The sequence below is a fragment of the Cetorhinus maximus genome, chromosome 14, assembly GCF_964194155.1.
Source record: "Cetorhinus maximus chromosome 14, sCetMax3.hap1.1, whole genome shotgun sequence".
Lineage (NCBI taxonomy): Eukaryota > Metazoa > Chordata > Chondrichthyes > Lamniformes > Cetorhinidae > Cetorhinus > Cetorhinus maximus.
Window position 1 is genome coordinate 114,365,518 of NC_135892.1, and position 21,608 is coordinate 114,387,125.

The 21,608-nt window shown below is 46.7% G+C and overlaps 1 protein-coding gene across 1 annotated transcript in view; it reads left to right on the forward strand.

Moving 5' to 3' along the window:
* The window catches only part of LOC144689980 (neuronal acetylcholine receptor subunit alpha-2-like), a 39,490-nt gene extending 20,349 nt beyond the window's left edge, over nucleotides 1–19,141 (forward strand). Inside the window, exons 3-6 of the mRNA XM_078557516.1 lie at nucleotides 4,789–4,833; nucleotides 6,346–6,455; nucleotides 14,293–15,325; nucleotides 18,697–19,141. Coding sequence (XP_078413642.1) covers nucleotides 4,789–4,833; nucleotides 6,346–6,455; nucleotides 14,293–15,325; nucleotides 18,697–18,822 — 1,314 coding nt within the window. The 3' untranslated portion in view covers nucleotides 18,823–19,141. The remainder of the gene's footprint in view (nucleotides 1–4,788; nucleotides 4,834–6,345; nucleotides 6,456–14,292; nucleotides 15,326–18,696) is intronic.
* The last annotated feature ends 2,467 nt before the right edge of the window (nucleotides 19,142–21,608 follow it).

The window sequence follows — 21,608 nt, forward strand, 5'->3', positions numbered from 1 at the left end:
TGCTAAAAGGTTAGTTAAGGAAAAAGTGGGGCCTATCAGAGATAAAGATAGAAACTTGTGTGTAGACGCAGAGGCTGTGGGAAGGGTTTTGAATGAATATTTTGTCTCTGTGTTTACAAAGGAAAGGGAGGATGTAGATATAGTAGTCCAGGAGGAAGACTGCGAGATATTGGACGGGACAGTCATAAAGAGAGGAAGAACTCGAAGGGTTGAAATCCTTGAAAGTTGACAAGTCACCAGGGCCAGATGGATTGTTCCCGAGGCTGCTGAAGGAAGTCAGGGAGGAGATAGCAGATGCTCTGAGGATGATTTTCCAATCTTCACTAGATACAGGGGAGGTACCGGAGGACTGGAGAAATGCAAATGTAGTTCCATTGTTTAAAAAGGGATCAAAGGAAATGCCAAACAATTATAGGCCAGTTAGTTTTACATCGGTGGTGAGGAAATTAGTAGAATCAATCCTGAGAGATAGGGTTAACTGTTATGTGGAAAGGCATGGACTAGTCAGGGATGGTCAGCATGGATTTGTTAAAGGAAGGTCTTGCCTCACAAATTTGATTGAATTCTTTGAGGAAGTGACAAGAAGGGTTGATGAAGGTAGTGCAGTGGATGTTGTGTACATGGATTTTAGCAAGGCATTTGACAAGGTCCCACATGGCAGATTGGTCAGGAAAGTAAAAGCCCATGGGATTCAGGGTAATGTGGAAAACTGGATAAAAGGTTGGATTTGTAACAGGAAACAAAGGGTAATGGTCGATGGATGCCCTTGCGAATGGAAAGTTGTCTCAAGTGGTGTTCCACAGGGCTCGGTGTTGGGACCCTTGCTGTTTGTGTTATATATTAACGATTTGGACGTGAACGTGGGGGGGCACGATTGGGAAATTTGCAGATGACACAAAGATTGGCCGAGTAGTGGATAGTGTATAGGATAGCCATAATCTCCAAAACAATATAGATGGGTTGGTGGAGTGGGCAGTAAAGTGGCAGATGGATTTTAACATAGAGAAGTGTGAGGTCATACATTTAGGGAGGTCAAACAGTGACAGGGATTACACAACAAATGGGAATATACTAAGAGGGGTAGCTGAAGTGAGAGATCTTGGCGTACAAGTACACAGGTCCCTGAAGGCAGCAGTTCAAGTAGACAAGGTTGTAAAGAAGGCATATGGAATGCTCTCCTTCATTGTCAGAGGTATAGAATAGAAAAGTAAGGATATAATGTTGGAATTGTATAAAACACTGGTGAGGCCACAACTGGAGTGTTGTGTGCAGTTCTGGTCACCACTTTACAGGAAGGACGTAATAGTTCTGGAGAGAGTGCAGAGGAGGTTTACAAGAATTTTACCAGGGTTAGAAAAGTGTAGCTACGAGGAGAGATTGGATAGGTTGGGGTTATTTTCCTTAGAACAAAGAAGGCTGAGAGGTGACTTGATTGAGGTGTACAAAATTATGAGGGGAATAGATAGAGTGGACAGGATAAAATTGTTTCCCTTGGTGGAGAATTCTAGAACCAGGGGACATAGATTCAAGATAAGTGGCAGAAGGTGTAGGGGGGACATGAGGTAGAACTTTTTTACGCAGAGGGTAGTGGGTGTCTGGAATTCGCTGCCCAAGTTGGTGGTAGAGGCAGAAACTTTAAACTCTTTTAAAAAGTACCTGGATCTGCACCTAAAGTGCTGTAAGCTGCAGGGCTATGGGCCGGGTGCAGGAAGGTGGGATTAGAAAGGGCACCTGGGTGTCCTCGGGCTGGCATGGACAAGATGGACTGAATGGCCTCCTTCTGTGCTGTAACTTTTCTATGGGTCTATGGATGGAGGCGAAGGAGACAAACAACAAACAGATTAAAGATTTAGGACAGTGACTATGAAAGTTTAACAGACTGTCTACTGAATGATTTATAATCACATTTGTGTCTTGTTATCTGTGTTGTTGGGGTTGAGAGTTCCTGATTCTCTCTGGCATTCTCGCAAGCAGTGTTAACACATGCCAGCAAACAGCTCTCCACACTAACTCAGCAGCATTGGGAAATGCTGAGGCGGTTTGGGAGAATGTTTCATAGAATCATAGGGTGCTTAGAACACAGAAGAAGCTCATTAGGGACCATTGTATCTATGACATCTTGCTGTTTGTGCAATTCAGCTGGTCCCACTCCCCTACCTGCACTACCCCTTAGCCCTGTAATTTTCTCTCTTCACGTTATTATCCAGCTCCCTTGTGAAAGCTACAATTGAATCTGCTATAACCACGCTCTCAGGCAGCACATTCCAGATCCCAACTGCTCACTGAATGGAACATGTTTCTCCTCTTGTCACCATCTCTTCTATCATTTACTTAAACAGCTGTCATCTCATTCTTGATCCTTCCGCCAATGGGAACAGTTTCTCCCTATCTACTCTGTCCAGACCCTCTCATGATTTTGAATATCTCTCTCAGCTTCCTCTTCTCTAAGGAAAGCAGTCCCAACTTCTCCAATCTATCCAGGTGATTGAAGTTAATCATCCCTGGAACCATTCTCATGAATGTTTAATGGACCCTCTCTAAAATATTCACATCCTTCTCAAAGTGTGGGGCCCAGAGCTGGGCTCCAGTTGGAGCTGAACCAGTGTTTTATATGGTTTCATCCTAACTTCCTTGCTCTTGTGCTCAATGTCCTTATTTACAGGGCCCACGATCCCATTTGCCTTATTAACCAATTTCTCAAACTGTCTGGCCACCTTCAATGGTTTGTGCCCATGTCCCTCCAGGCCCCTCTCTCCTGCACACCCTTCACAATTCCACCTTTTAGTTTATATTGTCTCTCCTCATTTTCTCTACCAAAATGAAACCCTTCCCACTTCCCTGTGTTCAATTGCAGAGTTTGTGATTAAAATCTATCTCGAGAGGAAGGGGGACCTTCTTCTACACTGTGTACACTCCAATAGGATTTCCGATTGGACCCAGGTTATAACCCCACTGCTATCAATTGTGCATTGGCTTGTCCTCTATGCCTCTGAGATAGGGGGAGGAAGCAAAACTCAGTCCGGGTTCCCCTCTAACCCCCCCACACTTCCAATCTTGTCACATTAGACTCCACTGTGATGCTTCCATGGTCAAATAGTCTGATTCCAGCTCTTTGAACTTGAACAGTGCGTTAGGTTTTAGGCAGCAATGTCTTGATTTTAAAATTCTCACCTGTGCTTTCAAAACTCATGGCTTTACCCTCTCTAGCTCTATAATCTCCTCCAGCCCCACATCCCTCCAAGATAAACTGTGCTCCTCTAATTCTGGCCTCTTGTACACCCTCAATTTTAATCACTCTATCAGTGGCCTGGGCCTTCAGCTGCCAGGACTATAAGCTCTGGAATTCCATCCCTAAAACACTCCTCCTCCCTACCTCACTTTCCTCCTTCCGCTCGCTCCTTAAAATCAACCTCTTTGTCCAAGCTTGTGACCAACTTGTCCAATATCTCCTTATGTGACTGAGTGTCTTATTTTGTTTTCTAATGCTACCGTGAAGTGCCTTGGGCTATTTTATTATGTTAAAGGTGCTACAAAGATATAAATTATGGTTGGATCCAAAATAGTCATCACTGCATCTGTTATCCAGACAAAAATTACTCTGGGGAGGGGGGTGGTGAACGGAGAGAGACACAGCCACTTCAACCTGTGCAGCCCAGAGAATCTCCTCACTCACTCTGTTCCTCGCTCGCTCTGTTCCTCGCTCGCTCTGCTCCTCGCTCGCTCTGCTCCTCGCTTGCCCTGCTCCTCGCTCGCCCTGTACCTCACTCGCCCTGTTCCTCACTCGCCCTGCTCCTCGCTCACTCTGCTCCTCGCTCACTCTGTTCCTCACTCACTCTGTTCCTCACTCACTCTGTTCCTCATTCACTCTGCTCCTCGCTCACACTGCTCCTCGCTCACTCTGCTCCTCGCTCTGTTCCTCGCTCGCTCTGTTCCTCGCTCGCTCTGTTCCTCACTCGCTCTGTTCCTCACTCACTCTGCTCCTCGCTCACTCTGCTCCTCACTCACTCAGTAAGACTGAAATCCATTTGCACTTAGCTCACGCTTCAATTACCTGCAGGAGGCTGGTGCAGACCGCACTCAGCACAGATATTCCGGCTGCACAATATCACAAGGGAAAATGAATGATCTCACCGGTTGATTGGTGCCCATTACATCAGGGCACAGATTAAATAAATGTGTCTCTCAGTCACAAATTATTAGAGCAGAAAATGTTTCCTGTTTACTGACAGTGATGGGCTGCAGCCAATACCGTCTGCCCTCACTTACCCTTTATTCAACAGCACACAGTTTCAGCCTCACACTCCAGCTGCCCCCTCAGGTGGTACAAAGGATCCAATGGCACAACTTCGAAGAAGAGCACAGGGATCCTCCCTGATGTGCCGGTCAATATTTACCCCTCAATCAACACCACTAAAAACAGATTTTCTGATAATTATCACCGTGCTGTTTGTGGGAGCTTGCTGTGCATAAATTGGTTCCCACATTTTCTACATGACAACAGTGACTTCACTTTAAAAGTACTTTGGGACATTCTAAGGTGGTGACAGGTGCTATGGAAATGAAAGTTTGTTCTCCTATCCTTGATTAGTTTCCAGAAAAGCAACTGTTTCAAAACAGCTTAATGCCTTCAGAAAATAACAGGCAATGTCCAAATGAATGAGTTAGGATTTTCTTGCCAGCATAACCCAGGGGGATTTTCTGATCCAATGTAACGGAGTCACTCCGCTGGTGCATTGTTATACTGCTTATGAAGCTGTGATTGATTGTTTCCTTTCCCCTTGGAATTAGGATGAGAAAAACCAGATGATGACGACCAACGTTTGGCTGAAGCAGGTAGGTCAGCTCTGTAAAGGGAAGAATCCCTACCCCAAGTTCAGACCCAGCTGAAAGTCTGATGTTGGCCAATGGGATCTCCTCATTGTCCGCCCTACATTTTTCACTGGCCAGCCTGACGGAAGCAGGAACCAATCCCCAGGCCTGAGGAGCTCCACAGCAAGCCCCCAAAGGGACATACCTCAAGGCCAAGTCTTTAGACCCAGGCTGGTGGGGCCCAAGGATTAGGGGCTCCCAGGTGTATGCAGAGGCACTGCTGGTGTTTAAAAAGCAGGCATCAAGCTTTCAGCTGCTCAACCAGCCAGGACCACACTTACTTGAAGAGACTCGACTTCAGGGCTATGTGGAACCATGTGTTGACTGGTCACTCAACAGTTCCCTGTCAATTGGCGATCTGATGGCCCTATCAGTGTATGATTTGGGGAATTCTTGAATTTGTGGTGTATACTCTGCAGAACTGATGGACCTGTTGGTGTGGACCTTGCACAGCTGATGAGGCACAACCTTAACTTGAGTGCCAATAGGGAGGAACCGAATCCATGAATTCAAGTTAATGTTGATTTGAAGATAAAGTTAATTATACTTTAGTTCCTTGCCATTGAACTGACATGTTGGCTCAGTCTAAATAGTTGGTTTCACTGGGCCGGGGGTTCAATATGGTCAGTTATATCATTTATAACTGAACAACTTGCTGTGGGAACTTTAACCCTTTGCGTGAAGCTTTACCTCTGCACTCTCAATACTCCAGGCGTCCAGGCCTTGCCACACACTGTGACAGCTCCTTGTTACTCACACGGTGTTCCTGATTTATACATACAAACATTCAAACAAGGAGCAGAAGTAGCCCCTCGAGCCTGCTCCGCCATTTAATAAGTTCATGGCTGATCTGATAGTAACCTCAAATCTGCATAATCCCTGATAACCTATCACCCCCTTGCTTACCAAGAATCCATCCACCTCTGCCTTAAAAATATTCAAAGGCTCTGCTTCCACCACCTTTTGAGGAAGAGAGTTCCAAAGACTCATGACCCTCTGAGTGAAAAAATTTCAACTCATCTCTGTTTTAAACGGACGACCCCTTATTTTTAAACAGTGACCCCTAGTTCTAGATTCTCCCACAAGAGGAAACATCCTCTCCACATCCACCCTGTCAAAACCCCTCAGGATCTTATATATTTTAATCAAGTCACCTCTTAATCTTCTAAACTCCAGTGGATACATGCCTAGTCTGTCCAACCTTTCCTCATAAGACAACCCGCTCATTCCAGGTATTAGCCTGGTAAACCTTCTCTGAACTGCTTCCAACACATTTACAACTTTCCTTAAATAAGGAGACCAATACTGATAACAGTACCCCAGATGTGGTTTCACTAGTGCCCTGTACAACTGAAGCATAACCTCCCTAATTTGTAATCAATTCCCCTCACAGTAAATGATAACATTCGATTAGCTTTTCTAATTACTTGCTGTACTTGTATACTAATCTTTTGTGATTTCCACTGTCTCTTTCAGGAATGGTATGATTATAAACTCATGTGGGATCCTGTAGAATTTGACAATGTTACCTCAGTCCGTGTGCCCTCTGAGATGATCTGGATCCCTGACATCGTTCTTTACAACAAGTGAGTTTCACAATTTCAGGGGGGTGAAATTCCTCAAGGATTTAATACAGAGAAGAGTCAGGTGATGCACTTTTACAGAAGGAATAAGGAGAGGCAATATAAATTTAATGGCACAATTCTAAAAACTGTACAGGAACAGAGGAACCTGTGTGTGTGCATTGGCATCAATCTATGAAGGTGGCAGGACACATTGAGAGAGTGTTTAGCAAAGTATATGGGATCTTGGGCTTCATAAATAGTGGCATTGGGTAGAATGGTGGGGTAGAAAGGCTCTGGTTAGGTTACAACTTGAGCGTTGTGTCCAGTTCTGGTCACCACATTATAGGAAGGATGTGAGGGTCCTTGGGTGCAGAAGAGGTTTACCAGAATGTTTTCAGGGATGTGCGGGGGTGGGGGTGGATTTTTGTTACAAGATTAGGTTGGAGAAGCTGGGGTTGTCCTCCTTGGAGCAGAGCAGATCGTGGGGAGATTTGAAAGAGGATAATGACAGGTTTAGATCAGGTAGACAAGGTGAAACTGTTCTCATTAGCTGATGGTTCAAGGATTAGAGGATGCAGATTTAAGATTTTGGGCAAGAGATACGGGAGGATTGTCAGGAAGAACTTTTTTACGCAAACAGTGGTGATGACCTGAAACATCTGGAGTATTGTGTACAGTTTAGGTCTCCTTATTTAACAAAGGATATAATTGCATTAGCAGTAGTGGAGAGAAGTTCACTTGAATCATTCCTGGGATGAATGGGTTGTCTTATGAGGAAAGGTTGGACAGGCTGGGCCTGTATCCATTTGAGTTTAGAAGAATGAGAGGGGACCTTATTGAAAGGTATAAGATTCCTGAGGGGACTTGACAGGGTGGGTGCTCAAAGGATGCTTCCTCTTGAGGGGGAGACTAGAAATAGGGGACACAGATTTAAAAAAAGGGGTCTCCCATTTAAGATTGAGTGAGAAGAATATATTTCTCTCAGAGTGCTGTGAGCCTGTGGAATTCTCTTCCCCAGATACCAATGGATGTATTTAAGGCTGAGTTCGATAGATTCTTGATCGACAATGGAATCAAAGGGTAAAGGAGGTAAACAGAAAAGTAGAGTTAAGGCCACAATCAGATCAACCATGGCCGTATCAAATGGAGCAGCAGGCTCGAGGGGCTGAATAGCCTACCCAGGTTCTATTTCATTCATTTGTATGTCTTTTGGCTGTGAGGAAGGTGGAAATGGAAACAATCAATGATTTCAGAAGGATATTGGATGGACACTCGAAGGAAATAAAAGTACAGGTGATCGAGCGCAAGAAAAGGACTGACAGGACTGGTCTGCAGGGAGTCAGCATGGACTCTCTGGACTGAATGGCCTCCTTCTGTGCTGTAACCTACTCTGTAATTCATCTGATCAGGAAGTTGAGGAAGGTTAGATACAGAGTAAAGCTCCCTCTACACTGTCCCCATCAAACACTCCCAGGGCAGGTACAGCACGGGGTTAGATACAGAGTAAAGCTCCCTCTACACTGTCCCCATCAAACACTCCCAGGGCAGGTACAGCACGGGGTTAGATACAGAGCAAAGCTCCCTCTACACTGTCCCCATCAAACACTCCCAGGGCAGGTACCGCACGAGGTTAGATACAGAGTAAATCTCCCTCTACACTGTCCCCATCAAACACTCCCAGGGCAGGTACAGCACGGGGTTAGATACAGAGTAAATCTCCCTCTACACTGTCGCCATCAAACACTCCCAGGGCAGGTACAGCACGGGGTTAGATACAGAGTAAAGCTCCCTCTACATTGTCCCCATCAAACACTCCCAGGACAGGTACAGCACGGGGTTAGATACAGAGTAAAACTCTCTCTACACTGTCCCCATCAAACACTCCCAGGACAGGTACAGCACAGGGTTAGATACAGAGTAAAGCTCCCTCTACACTGTTCCCATCAAATACTCCCAGGACAGGTACAGCACAGGGTTAGATACAGAGTAAAGCTCCCTCTACACTGTCCCCATCAAATACTCCCAGGACAGGTACAGCACGGGGTTAGATACAGAGTAAAGCTCCCTCTACACTATCCCCATCAAACACTCCCAGGACAGGTACAGGACGGGGTTAGATACAGATTAAAGCTCTCTCTACACCGTCCCCATCAAACACTCCCAGGACAGGTACAGCACTGGGCTAGATACAGAGTAAAGTTCCCTCTACACTGTCCCCATCAAACACTCCCAGGACAAGTAGAGCACGGGGCTAGATACAGAGTAAAGCTCCCTCTACACTGTCCCCATCAAACACTCCCAGGGCAGGTACAGCACAGGGTTAGATACAGAGTAAAGCTCCCTCTACACTGTCCCATCAAACGCTCCCAGGGCAGGTACAGCACGGGGTTAGATACAGAGTAAAGGTCCCTCTACACTGTCCCCATCAAACACTCCCAGGACAGGTACAGCACAGGGTTAGATAGAGAGTAAAGCTCCCTCTACACTGTCCCCATCAAACACTCCCAGGACAGGTACAGCACGGGGTTAGATACAGAGTAAAGCTCCCTCTACACTGTCCCCATCAAACACTCCCAGGGCAGGTACAGCACAGGGTTAGATACAGAGTAAATCTCCCTCTACACTGTCGCCATCAAACACTCCCAGGGCAGGTACAGCACGGGGTTAGATACAGAGTAAAGCTCCCTCTACATTGTCCCCATCAAACACTCCCAGGACAGGTACAGCACGGGGTTAGATACAGAGTAAAACTCTCTCTACACTGTCCCCATCAAACACTCCCAGGACAGGTACAGCACAGGGTTAGATACAGAGTAAAGCTCCCTCTACACTGTCCCCATCAAATACTCCCAGGACAGGTACAGCACAGGGTTAGATACAGAGTAAAGCTCCCTCTACACTGTCCCCATCAAATACTCCCAGGACAGGTACAGCACAGGGTTAGATACAGAGTAAAGCTCCCTCTACACTATCCCCATCAAACACTCCCAGGACAGGTACAGCACAGGGTTAGATACAGATTAAAGCTCTCTCTACACCGTCCCCATCAAACACTCCCAGGACAGGTACAGCACTGGGTTAGATACAGAGTAAAGCTCCCTCTACACTATCCCCATCAAACACTCCCAGGGCAGGTACAGGACGGGGTTAGATACAGAGTAAAGCTCCCTCTACACTGTCCCCATCAAACACTCCCAGGACAGGTACAGGACGGGGTTAGATACAGAGTAAAGCTCCCTCTACACTGTCCCCATCAAACACTCCCAGGACAGGTACAGGACGGGGTTAGATACAGAGTAAAGCTCCCTCTACACTGTCCCCATCAAACACTCCCAGGACAGGTACAGCACTGGGTTAGATACAGAGTAAAGCTCCCTCTACACTATCCCCATCAAACACTCCCAGGGCAGGTACAGGACGGGGTTAGATACAGAGTAAAGCTCCCTCTACACTGTCGCCATCAAACACTCCCAGGACAGGTACAGCACGGGGTTAGATACGGAGTAAAGCTCTCTCTACCCTGTCTTACAATTGAACTTTAAATGTACCATGCCCCTCACTCTGTCTGGCAGATATATCGACAGGGAGTATCTGACTGGCGTAAACCCTTGTACATGTAACAAATAACAGATGTTTTCAGAATCTAAAATTACTGAACCATCTTCTGGATTTAATTAGATGATGGATGATGTGTAAAATATAATACCAGACTATAGTCTGGGTCTGGATACATGCTCCCTCCTGTACAATGACTGTGACAATGTTTCAGTGGTTTCTCCTGTTGTAGAGTGTAGGCAATGTATATACAACCATAGAAGCATAGAAAAGTTACAGTGCAGAAAGAGGCCATTCAGCCCAACATGCCTGTGCCGGCCAAAAAGAGAAAAATGAAACCAGCCTCTCATTTTAATCCCACTTTCCAGCCCCTGGTCCTTGCAGGTGACAGAGCTTCAGGTGCAGATCCAGGTACCTTTTAAATGAATTGAGCATTTCAGCCTCAACCACCAACTTAGGCCGTGAATTCCAGACACCCACCACCCTCTGGGTGAAAAAGTTTTTCCTCATGTCCCCTCTAATCCTTCTACGAATCACCTTAAATCTATTCCCCCTGGTAATTGACCCCTCAGTTAGGGCAAACAACCCCAGCCTATCCAATCTCTCCTCATAGTGCAATTTTCAAGTCCTGGCAACATTCATGTAAATCTCCTCTACATTCTCTTCAGATCAATTATGTCCTTCCGGTAATGTGGTGACCAGAACTGTACACAAAATTCCAGCTGTTTTACCAGTGGTTTATACAGTTCCATCATTACATCCCTGCTTTTGTATTCAATACCTTGCCCAATAAAGGAAAGCATTCCATATGCTTTCTTGACCACCTTATCCACCTGTCCTGTCACCTTCAAGGACCTGTGGACATGTACTCCAAGGTCTCTCACTTCTTCTACCCCTCTCAATAACTTACCGTTTATTGTGTATTCCCTTCCTTTGTTTTCCCTCCCCAAATGCATTACCTCACACTTTTCCAGATTGAATTCCATTTGACACTTCTCCGCCCACTCAACCAAACCATTGATATCATTCTGGAGTGGACAGCTATCCCCTTTGCTATCAACTACATGGCCAATTTTTGCATGTCTAAATCATTAATATATACAACAAACAGCAAGGGCCCCAACACTGAGCCCTGTGGAACTCCACTGGAAACTGTTTTCCATTCACAAAAGTATCCATCATCCATTACCCTTTGTTCCCTGTCACTGAGCCAATTCTGGATCCAACCTGTCATCTTCCCCTGTATCCCAAGAGATGACTTTCCTGACCAGTGTCCCATGCGGGACCTTGACAAATGCCTCACTGAAATCCATGTAGATAACATCCACTGCACTACCCTCATCAATCCTCCTTGCTGCCTCTTCAGAAAATTCTTTTAAGTTAGTAAGGCACAACCTTCCCTGAACAAAACCATGCTGACTATCCCTGATCAATCCTTGCCTTTGTAAGTGACAGTTTATCCTGTCTCTCAGAACTTTTTCCAATAATTTGCCCACCACCAAAGTCAGGCTGACCGGTCTATAATTTTCAGGCCTATCCCTCGCACCCCTTTTAAAATAATGGCACAACATTCGCAGACCCCCAGTCCTCTGGGACCTCACCTGTATCTAATGAGGATTGGAAAATGATCCTCAGAGCATCCACCATTCCCTCCCTGGCTTCCTTCAACAGCCTGGGATACAATTCATCTGGCCCTGGTGATTTATCCACCTTCAAGGATGCCATTCCCTCCAGCACTTCCTCTCTCGCTATGCTTAATAATATTTCACACTCCTCTTTAACTAGAATGTCTGCATCATCCCTCTCCTTAGTGAAGACAGAGACAAAGTACTCATTGAGAACCCTGCCCACATCTTGTGCATCAACCCACAGTTACCATGTACATGTCTGATAGGTCCTACTTTTTCCTTAGTTATTCTCTTGCTCTTAATGTACTGGTAAAACGTCTTAGGATTTTCTTTGATTTTACCTGCCAATATTTTTTTGTATCCTCTCTTTGTTTTCCTAATTTCCTTCTTTACTTCACCCCTGTATTTTCTATACTTCTCTTGGCTTCCTACAGTGTTACTGGCCGGATTCTCCGCACCCGCTCGCCGCCGGAACCTTCCGGAACTGCCACAAGTCAATGGGCTTCTGGCTGGGGCACCGCCTCGGCCCACGGCGGGTCCCACCCACCACAGGGCCGGACATTCCCGGCCTAAGGCTTTTGTGGTTGTCATTAGCTTCCTTTTTTTTTTGTTTTATCTTGGTCTGTATACTTCTGGGTAACCAGGAAGCTCTAGATTTGGCAGCACCACCCTTATTCTTTGTGGGGACATGTCTACACTGTGTCCGCAGAGTCTTGCCTTTGAATACCTCCCACTGATTTGACACAGTTTTTCCTTCTAATAGCTGTGTCCAGTTCACTCTCACCAGCTCTGTTTTGTAAAGATTGTCTTCCCTCGATTTAGAACTTTTACTCCTGTTCTATCTCTGTCCTTTTCCATAATGATGCTAAATCTAACTACATTATGGTCACTATCTCCAAAGTGACCCCCCCACTGCTACTTCATCCACTTGCCCAGCTCCATTTCCTAAGACTAAATGTAGAAGTGTACCCCCTCTCCTGAGTTAGCCGGTATCTGGGTCAAGCGATAGAGTAGAGCAGGACTTTGGGCAGTGAGACTTTGCTGACTCAGAGAGCACAGAGCAGAACCCTGGGTTTAATTCACTATTATCTCTGATGGTTTCAATAAAGAGTTTGCAGTGTTGGGTAACACTAGCAACAATGGGATTGCCCCCTTGTCTTTGCCCCTGGATGTTGAGGAACATTTTTAAAATTCAGCCATGGGATGTGGGCTTCACCAGGCTAGCGTTTATTGCCCATCCCTAATTGCCCTTTAGAATTTATGAAATAGAAACAAGATTAGGCCATTCGGCCCATTGAGTCTGCTCCTCCGTTCAGTGATATCATGGCTGATCTTCTGCCTCAACTGTACCTTCCTGTCCTATCCCCATAAAGCCAAGAGCTGATCCATTCAGTGTCGGGTAGTGGAACAGGTTCGATATCAGTGAGTTAAAGTTCACCATCTCCATTGTAGACATACATGGTCATTCGCAGCCACAGTGGAGAAGGAGTTTCAGTACAGCCATGGATTTACACCATCAGAGAATGCTGGGAAATGCCTATGGCCATGGAGTCATGGTGTTTTGAGCTTTCTGTTTACCAGCCAGCGGGATTCGTGCCAGATTAATCAGGCACCAGATTTATTGTGTTCTTGGTTAGGTTACTGTTCAACTATCAGTCCTCTGCTCTGGTACCAGGAGTGCACAAATGCCTCAAAGTGACAACCACACTTTCATTGTAATTCTCACTGGACCAGGAGACTGTCAGAGGTCCAGTGAGTTATGTTACTGGGTTACCAGTCTTGTGGCCCAAGTTAATAATCCTGGGAAAGGCTGTTCAGATCACACCGTGCTTGAGAATTCCAAAATCCTTAAAAAATCTGGAAGTAAAAAAATGGTCTCAGTAAAACTGACCATGGAGCTGTCAGATTGTCCTAAAAAGTCAATGGGTTCGCTTTAGTGTCCTTTAGTGAAGTAAACCTGCTCTACATGTGACTCCAGACCCACAGCAGAATGATCTCCACTTAACTTCCCTCTGATGTGAAGAATCCATTGAGGATTACTGGCGATTGGTGATAAATACCAGCCTTTCCCACAAAGCCCACATCCTGAGAACATCTTAAAAAGAAATTGCACGTCATGGCTCCCTCTTGATTCATGGGAAACGTCTGGAGAGATTTCATTTGATTTTAATGTACCTACTTATCTTGTTAGTGTATTTTGGCTGGGATGCAGAAATCAGCTTTGTTAGGGGAGATTTGTGGAACCTGCGAGCTTGTATGAGCACATTAACCCGAGGCACATCATGCCAAATACTCAACCAACACCTATTGCAGGCAGCAGACCAGCTAAATTGTATCCATTTTAATCAATGCAAAGTTAACTGCTCATTAATTCCAATTGGTTGCATAAACTGCAAGGATTGCATCTTTGAGGGAGACGGATAGATTATATTTAGCAAAGGGTAATTATTCAAAAGTTAAAGTACCAGCCTTGTCTTAATGATAACTTACTCCCTGTTGACTATATATATATATATATATATATATATATATAATCTAGTTCTGTTGAAGGGTCATGAGGACTCGAAACGTCAACTGTGCTCTTCTCCGCCGATGCTGCCAGACCTGCTGAGTTTTTCCAGGTATTTCTGTTTCTGTTTTTGACTGTATAAACCTGTTGTGTTTGCATGTTCCAGTGCAGATGGAGAGTTTGCTGTGACACACATGACAAAGGCTCACCTTTTCTCGACGGGCAGGGTTCAGTGGGTGCCCCCGGCCATCTATAAGAGTTCCTGCAGCATCGATGTCACGTTCTTCCCTTTTGACCAGCAGAACTGCAAAATGAAATTTGGCTCCTGGACGCACGACAAGTCCAAGATTGATTTGAGGAGCATGGGCAGGAACGTGGACCTTAAGGACTACTGGGAGAGCGGCGAGTGGGCCATAGTCAATGCGGTGGGCATTTACAACAGCAAGAAGTATGACTGTTGCTCTGAGGTGTATGTCGATATCACATACTCCTTCATTATCAGGAGGCTCCCTCTCTTCTACACCATTAACCTCATCATTCCCTGTCTGCTCATCTCCTGTTTAACTGTTCTAGTCTTCTATTTACCATCAGGCTGTGGAGAGAAGATCACACTTTGTATATCAGTGTTGCTGTCTCTCACTGTCTTCCTGCTACTTATAACAGAGATTATCCCCTCGACCTCCCTGGTCATCCCTTTAATCGGTGAATACCTGCTCTTCACCATGATCTTCGTCACACTCTCCATTGTCATCACCGTCTTTGTCCTCAATGTTCATCACCGCTCACCCAACACACACAAGATGCCCAGGTGGGTGAGAAAGGTTTTCCTTGACTTCATTCCTCGGTGGCTTTTCATGAAGAGACCGGGACCCAAGGCGGAAACCTTCACCAATCACTTCAGCCTGCTGGAGTTGAAGCTCGGCCCCACCAAGCGCTGCCCCCAAGCAGAGCCTGAGGCCCCCTGTTTCAGTCTGCCCCTGTGTCACCCCAGGCCAACGGGCCTCCACACTCATGGGTACCAGTGTCGTCACGAGCCCAACAAGTACACAGGAGGGAGACCCAATCACAGCCAGAGAAGCAGCCTGAACAACGGCACTCAGGCAGAGTCCACCCTGCTGCTCTCCCCCAGCATCATCAGGGCCCTCGAGGGAGTGCACTACATCGCCAATCACCTCCGAGCTGAGGATGCTGATTTTTCAGTAAGTATTGCTGTTGGTGTTGGGGGGTGGGGGTGAAGGGGAGTGTGTCCCATTCAGCTGGGGAGGGTGTGGGAGGGTTGGTGTCTACAGTGACTGGATTTTAACACCCCCAACCCCAGGAGTGGGCTGGCAGGTGAAGTGGCAATATAAAATCAGATGGGATGGTGGGGGAAGGGGAAAGGTCAATTAATTGTGGTCAATTAATGGCCACTTAATGGATTTTCCTGCAGCCGCTGATATTTTACCAGAGGCAGGTTGGCACTTTGCCACCTAGGTTTCACTACCCAGTGAAACCTGGCAACCTCTCTGCAGGTATGGGGAGGGGAGGTGGCCCCTGATGACCAAGCACCCTGCTGTCCAGAGAAGGCCCCTCCAGTGGTTATGAAGAGAGGTTGGATAGACTTGGGTTGTTTTCGTTGGAGCAAAGAAGACTGAGGGGTGACCTGATCGAAGTGTACAAGATTATGAGGGGCATGGACAGGGTGGATAGGGAACAGCTGTTCCCCTTAGTTGAAGGGTCAGTCACAAGGGGACATAAGTTCAAGGTGAGGGGCAGGAGGTTTAGGGGGGATGTGAGGAAAAACTTTTTTACCCAGAGGGTGGTGACGGTCTGGAATGCACTGCCTGGGAGGGTGGTGGAGGCGGGTTGCCTCACATCCTTTAAAAAGTACCTGGATGAGCACTTGGCACCTCATAACATTCAAGGCTATGGGCCAAGTGCTGGTAAATGGGATTAGGTAGGTCGGTCAGGTGTTTCTCACGTGTCGGTGCAGACTCGATGGGCCGAAGGGCCTCTTCTGCACTGTGTGATTCTGTGGCAAGAGCTCATCCTGGTGGAAGATTGCTGCCCCCTCACCACCACCCTTGCGAATGACATGGCCAGTCATTCCAGGCCTCCTCCATTGTGGCTGGTCTGGGGTCTGCTACAATTTCAGCACTGGCCATCACTACTGGTGGCGCCACTGGGACTGAACAGCTGCTGGCCCCCTGATTGGCCGACAGCTCTTAGAGGCCGGACATCCGGCCTGGGAGGGGTGGAAGCCATGGCTGCAGGGAGGTAACTGCAATGGCGATAGTAAAACCAGGTTGTGCCTTCCAAGGACAGAGAAGGCTCATTTCTGACTGTCCGGCTGGTGAGAGGGGCCAGAGCCTTGAAGTAAAACCTGGGCCTCTGAGAGAGCAGTAAGAGGGGGGCAAGGATTGGGTGTGTGTGAGGCAGGGTGTGCAGCGAGGGTCTGGGTAATGTGTGGGGAGGGTTGATGCCCACAAATGGGGTGGGTTTTGGGGGTACTGGGGCGAGGAGCTCTTGGAGTGTGGTCCAGGGGAGGGTTGCAGGGGTGGTTTGGATGGGGAAGAGGAGGAGGGAGTGTGGGTGTTTTACCAGCGCCATTGGATAGACTGTGGAGTATTTCACAGGCCCATGAGAGCTGTAGGGAGGGCTTTAAACTAAATAGTGGGGGCGAGAGTTCATGTGAGGGGGGATTTGGAAAGTTAAAGAGAAAAGGAAGGTAATAGCACAGGGTAGTGATGCGAGTAATGGTAACCAGAGGGTGAGATGAAGAGTCTGTGTGCACAAAGACAAGAGGGCAACAGCAAATAAGGTCAACGCAGGGAAAAATGGCTTTAAACTACCAGAGGGGCGGAGTGTTTGGGTGAAGGGAGATTTAGAAACCCAAAGATAAAAGTTGAGGCAATAGGAAGTTATATTATTGTGGGTAAAGGCAAGCTGAATGGGACAGGAAGGGACGGAGAGTTTAACGGTAAGAGTGTATCAGAGTGCAAGGTCCATGTCATGAATGGTAGTAAAAAGTAAACTTGAAGTCACTTTACCTGAATACAAGGAGCATCCACAATGGCACAAATAGAGATAAATTAAAGGGGGAGGCAGTGGTGTAGCGGTAATGTCACTGGACTAGTAATCCAGAGACCCAGGCTATTCCTCGGGGGAGATCGCAGTTGGTGGAATTTAAATTCAATTAATAAATCTGGAATTAAAAGCTAGTCTCAGTAATTTCAGGGATCATGACAGCTACCACTGACTGTTGTAAAAACCCACCTGGTTCACTAATGTCCCTTTAGGGCAGGAAATCTGCCGTCCTTACCCGATCCGGCCTCCATGTGACTCCAGGTTGACTCTTAACTACTCTCTGAAATGACCCAGCAAGCCACTCAGTTCAAGGGTAGTTAGGGATGGGCAATAAATGCTGGGCTAACCAGCAATGCCCGTGAATGAATAAATAAAAAAAGTCAAAACCTGCTCACAGAGACTGTCAGAAAGGGTTAACGGGAAATGGAAAATCAGGGAAAGAGTAAAATCAAAAACTGCAAAAATGACAGAAAATCCTGAACTGAAAATGTAAAGTAGCTGCAAAGGCCAAAGTCTGAAATGGGGAATGGTTAACCAAAACCCGGGGATATGTTAAAGCAAAACGTGGAGATCATTAAAAGAGGAAAATAGTTAACCAAAAGTGGGAAATTATTTTTAGACACGCAATTTGAAGTGGCAACTGGTTAACCAAATATCTTCCTGAAAAAGACAGCTGCTCAGTGGGATGGAAACCATTCCCCATTGCATACTGGCTGCATTTGTATAGCGCCGGTTGGACATGTTTTGCTGCGGAGGTCTGAGTTCTTCCCTCCAGAGGCTCAATGCTATTCGGCAGCACCAGCTCTGCTTGAGCAAGGGGAGGGGGTGAAACAATGAATCCACCGCTGGCCCATGGTGTATTGGGGCCAATCTTCTGGTCGTGACATTAGTTCAGGATATCGGATCTCCCCCAGGTCATTGGGCTGTGAAAGGGTTCACTGAAACAGTGAGAGGGGTACCCAGGCTGTGTGGCTGCATCGCTGTAGAACAGAGCGACAGAAAGTTGCAGTGATTTTGCTTTTGGGTTTGTTCACAGTACTGGCTGGGAGATTATCCTGGTTGTTCCATATAGAATTCCCTATGGTTTTCCAAACTTCTACTCACCTAATACATTGCAAACTCCATCTTCACAGAACAGAGAAGATGTGACTGGACCACCTCCTGAGGAATTTACCGGGTATATGACATCTTTTCCACTCAGACCCCACCCTGAGGGGCTGGTGATGGTTACACTTGGTCTTGGGCACAGGTGGAAAGTTGCTCCTGGTAACAGACAGGAAATGGGGAACCAGAACAGGCTCCAACTGATGGTTGAATTTATCATCATTCTCAAATTGGTCAGAGTGAACTTTCCTCTGTTTAACCTCTCCTCTCTCCTCTCCCCTCTCCCTCCACCTCCCCTCCCCTTTCCTGACCTCCCCTCCCATTCCCTTCCCTCCCCTCCCCCTCCCCTCCCCCATCCATCCCCTCCTTTCTTCTCCTCTCTGCTCCTCTTCTCTTTCAGGTAAAGGAAGACTGGAAGTACGTCGCCATGGTGATTGACCGCATCTTTCTCTGGATATTCATCATCGCCTGCCTGCTGGGGACATTCGGACTGTTCCTCCCTCCTTGGCTGGCGGGAATGGTTTGAAGAGTTCCCTGTGTCAAGTGGGGAGAAGGAGGGGAGACTAAGCAGTGGGGGTTTGAGCTGCAATGTGTGGGGGGGTAGCAGCTTAAAGGAACTCTCCCCTTCACCGCCGTATCAGCCTCCGTCCCTCCCTACCACCCCACCCAGCGCATGACCAGCAACACAGCAAATATACCAAGGTGCAAGTTGGTTGACGACTGGTCACAAGGGATTAACTGACAACTCACACACTAATCCCCAACTCTCCCTTTACCTGATCACATTATTCATATTGATGTTTTCATGATGTTGCGTAAAATTAATAAATAATAATTTTAAAGATGTGGGTACGGAAGGATATAAAGTACCACATTTTGTTCATTAAGAAGTAATTTGCAGCTAAACGGTTTTTTGATTTATTGGCTTGGAATATCCCAGAAAACATTGAGATTTCTTTTGACTCTCCCGGTGATTCTGAGCACATTATCAGGAAAGGGATAGCAGCTTTCAGTTAGGAATGGCGCACCTCTCCTTGGAATCCTTCATCAGTCGGATGTAGAGGAGGATCCCTCGCATCACCGTGCCCCTCTCTGCATTTCACCCGCAAAATAAAGCATCCTGAGTGTTTAAATGTACTTGTGCTGTTTCTCTCAGACTCTGAATGCACCCTGTGGGACATTGGTGAAGAAAGCTTTCTACAGACAACCTTTCCGTACTTTGAGCAGAGATGTTAACCCATCTTAAAAGAAACCTCCATTAAATACAAAGGAAGATTCTCAGTCAGACTTGGCTGCGGGTGTGCCTTTTCTGGGTCAATGTTCAGAATAATGAGAACATAAGAAATAGGAGCAGGGGTAGGCCATTCGGCCCTTCAAACCTGCCTCGCCAGTTATTAAGATCATGGCTGATCTTCCCCAGGCCCCAAATCCTCTTTCGTGCCAGCTCCTCATAGCCCTCAAACCCCCAGAATGTGATTAATCAGAATATTTCACTTGGTAGCACTCCCCACTCAGAGAGTCAGAGAGTTGAGGTGTCAAGCCCCACTTCAGAGACTGGAGGCTGATAATCCAGGTTGCACTTGCTACCTCTCAGCTCGCCTATTCCAACACTTTCTTGGCTGGCCTCTCAACTTCACCTTCCAAAACCTTGAGCACATCAAAACATACTGCCTGCATCTTAACTCGCAGCAAAGTCTGTTCACCCATCGTCCCCATGCTTAGTGATCTACATTGTCTCCCAGTCCAGTCCAGCTTTGATTTAAAATTCTCATCTTTGTTTTTATATCCTCTTCGAATCTCTGCAATCTCCTGCAGCCTCACCTTGTGCTCTTCTAGGTCTCGCCTCTTGAACATTCTCCATTTGAATCACTCGGCCGTGGTGAGCTGCGCCTCCAGCTGCCTGGGCCCTGAGCATTGGAATCCCTTCGCTAAACCTCTCTGCCTCTCTATCTCGCTTTTCTCCTTCAAGGCCCCCCCCCGCCCCACTATGGCATCTCTCCTAATATTTCCTCATGTGGTTCGGTTTCACACCTGGTTTGGTAATTTGCCTGTGAAGTGCCTTGAGAGGCTTCTAGATGTTAAAGGGGCTACATAAATGCAAGTTATTGTTGTTGACACTCCCAGCCCAATTCTGAGGGAGTGCTCCACTACCAGAGGTGCTGTCTTTTACATGAGATGTTAAAGCAAGTCACTGCTACCCTCTCAGGTGAATGTCAAAGGTTCCATGTGAATAATTGAAGAGAGCAGCGGAGCTCTTGATGCACAGTTTGGGTTCCGCCAGGGCCACTCAGCTCCTGTCCTCATTACAGCCTTGGTTCAAACATGGACAAAAGAGCTGAACTCCCAAGGTGAGGTGAGAGTGACTGCCCTTGACATCACGGCTGCATTTAACTGAGTGTGGCATCAAGGAGCCATGATTGAATGGTGGAGCAGACTCGGTGGGCCAAATGGCCTAATTTCTGCTCCTATATCTTATGGTCATATGGTGTTATGGAGCCTTAGCAAAACTGGAGTCAATGGGAATCAGGAATAAAACTCTCTGCTGGTTGGAGTCATACCGAGCACAAAGGAAGATGATTGTGGTTGTTCGAGGTCAATCACCTCAGTTCCAGGACATCACTGCAGGAGTTCCTCAGGGTAGTGTCCTCGGCCCAACCATCTTCAGCTGCTTCATCAATGACCTTCCTTCCAACATAAGGTCAGAAGTGGGGATGTTCGCTGATGATTGCACAATGTTCAGCACCATTCACGACTCTTCAGATACTGAAGCAGTCTATGTCCAAATGCAGCAAGACTTGGACAATATCCAAGCTTGGGCTGACAAGTGGCAAGTAACATTCACGCCACACAAGTGCCAGGCAATGACCATTTCCAACAAGGGAGAATCTAACCATCTTCCGTCGACATTCAATGGCATCACTATCATTGAATCCCCCACTATCAACATCATGGGGGTTACCATTGACCAGAAACTGAACTGGACTAGCCAAATAAATACTGTGGCTAAAGGAGCAGGTCAGAAGGTAGAAATCCTGCAGCGAGTAACTTACCTCCTGACTCCCCAAAGCCTGTCCACCATCTACAAGGTACAAGTCAGGAGTGTGATGTAATACTTTCTATTTGCCTGAATGAGTGCAGCTCCAACAACAGCCACAGGAAAGTTTAAATAATGGACAATGTTCATTATATATTCATTCATTATGAATTGTGATAATTAACTACCAACTAAAGCCAGAAGGCAGTCTGTCAGTTCTACTGCTCTACTCAATGAAACTGTTCCATTCACAGCAGAACTTGCATTTTCTGACATTT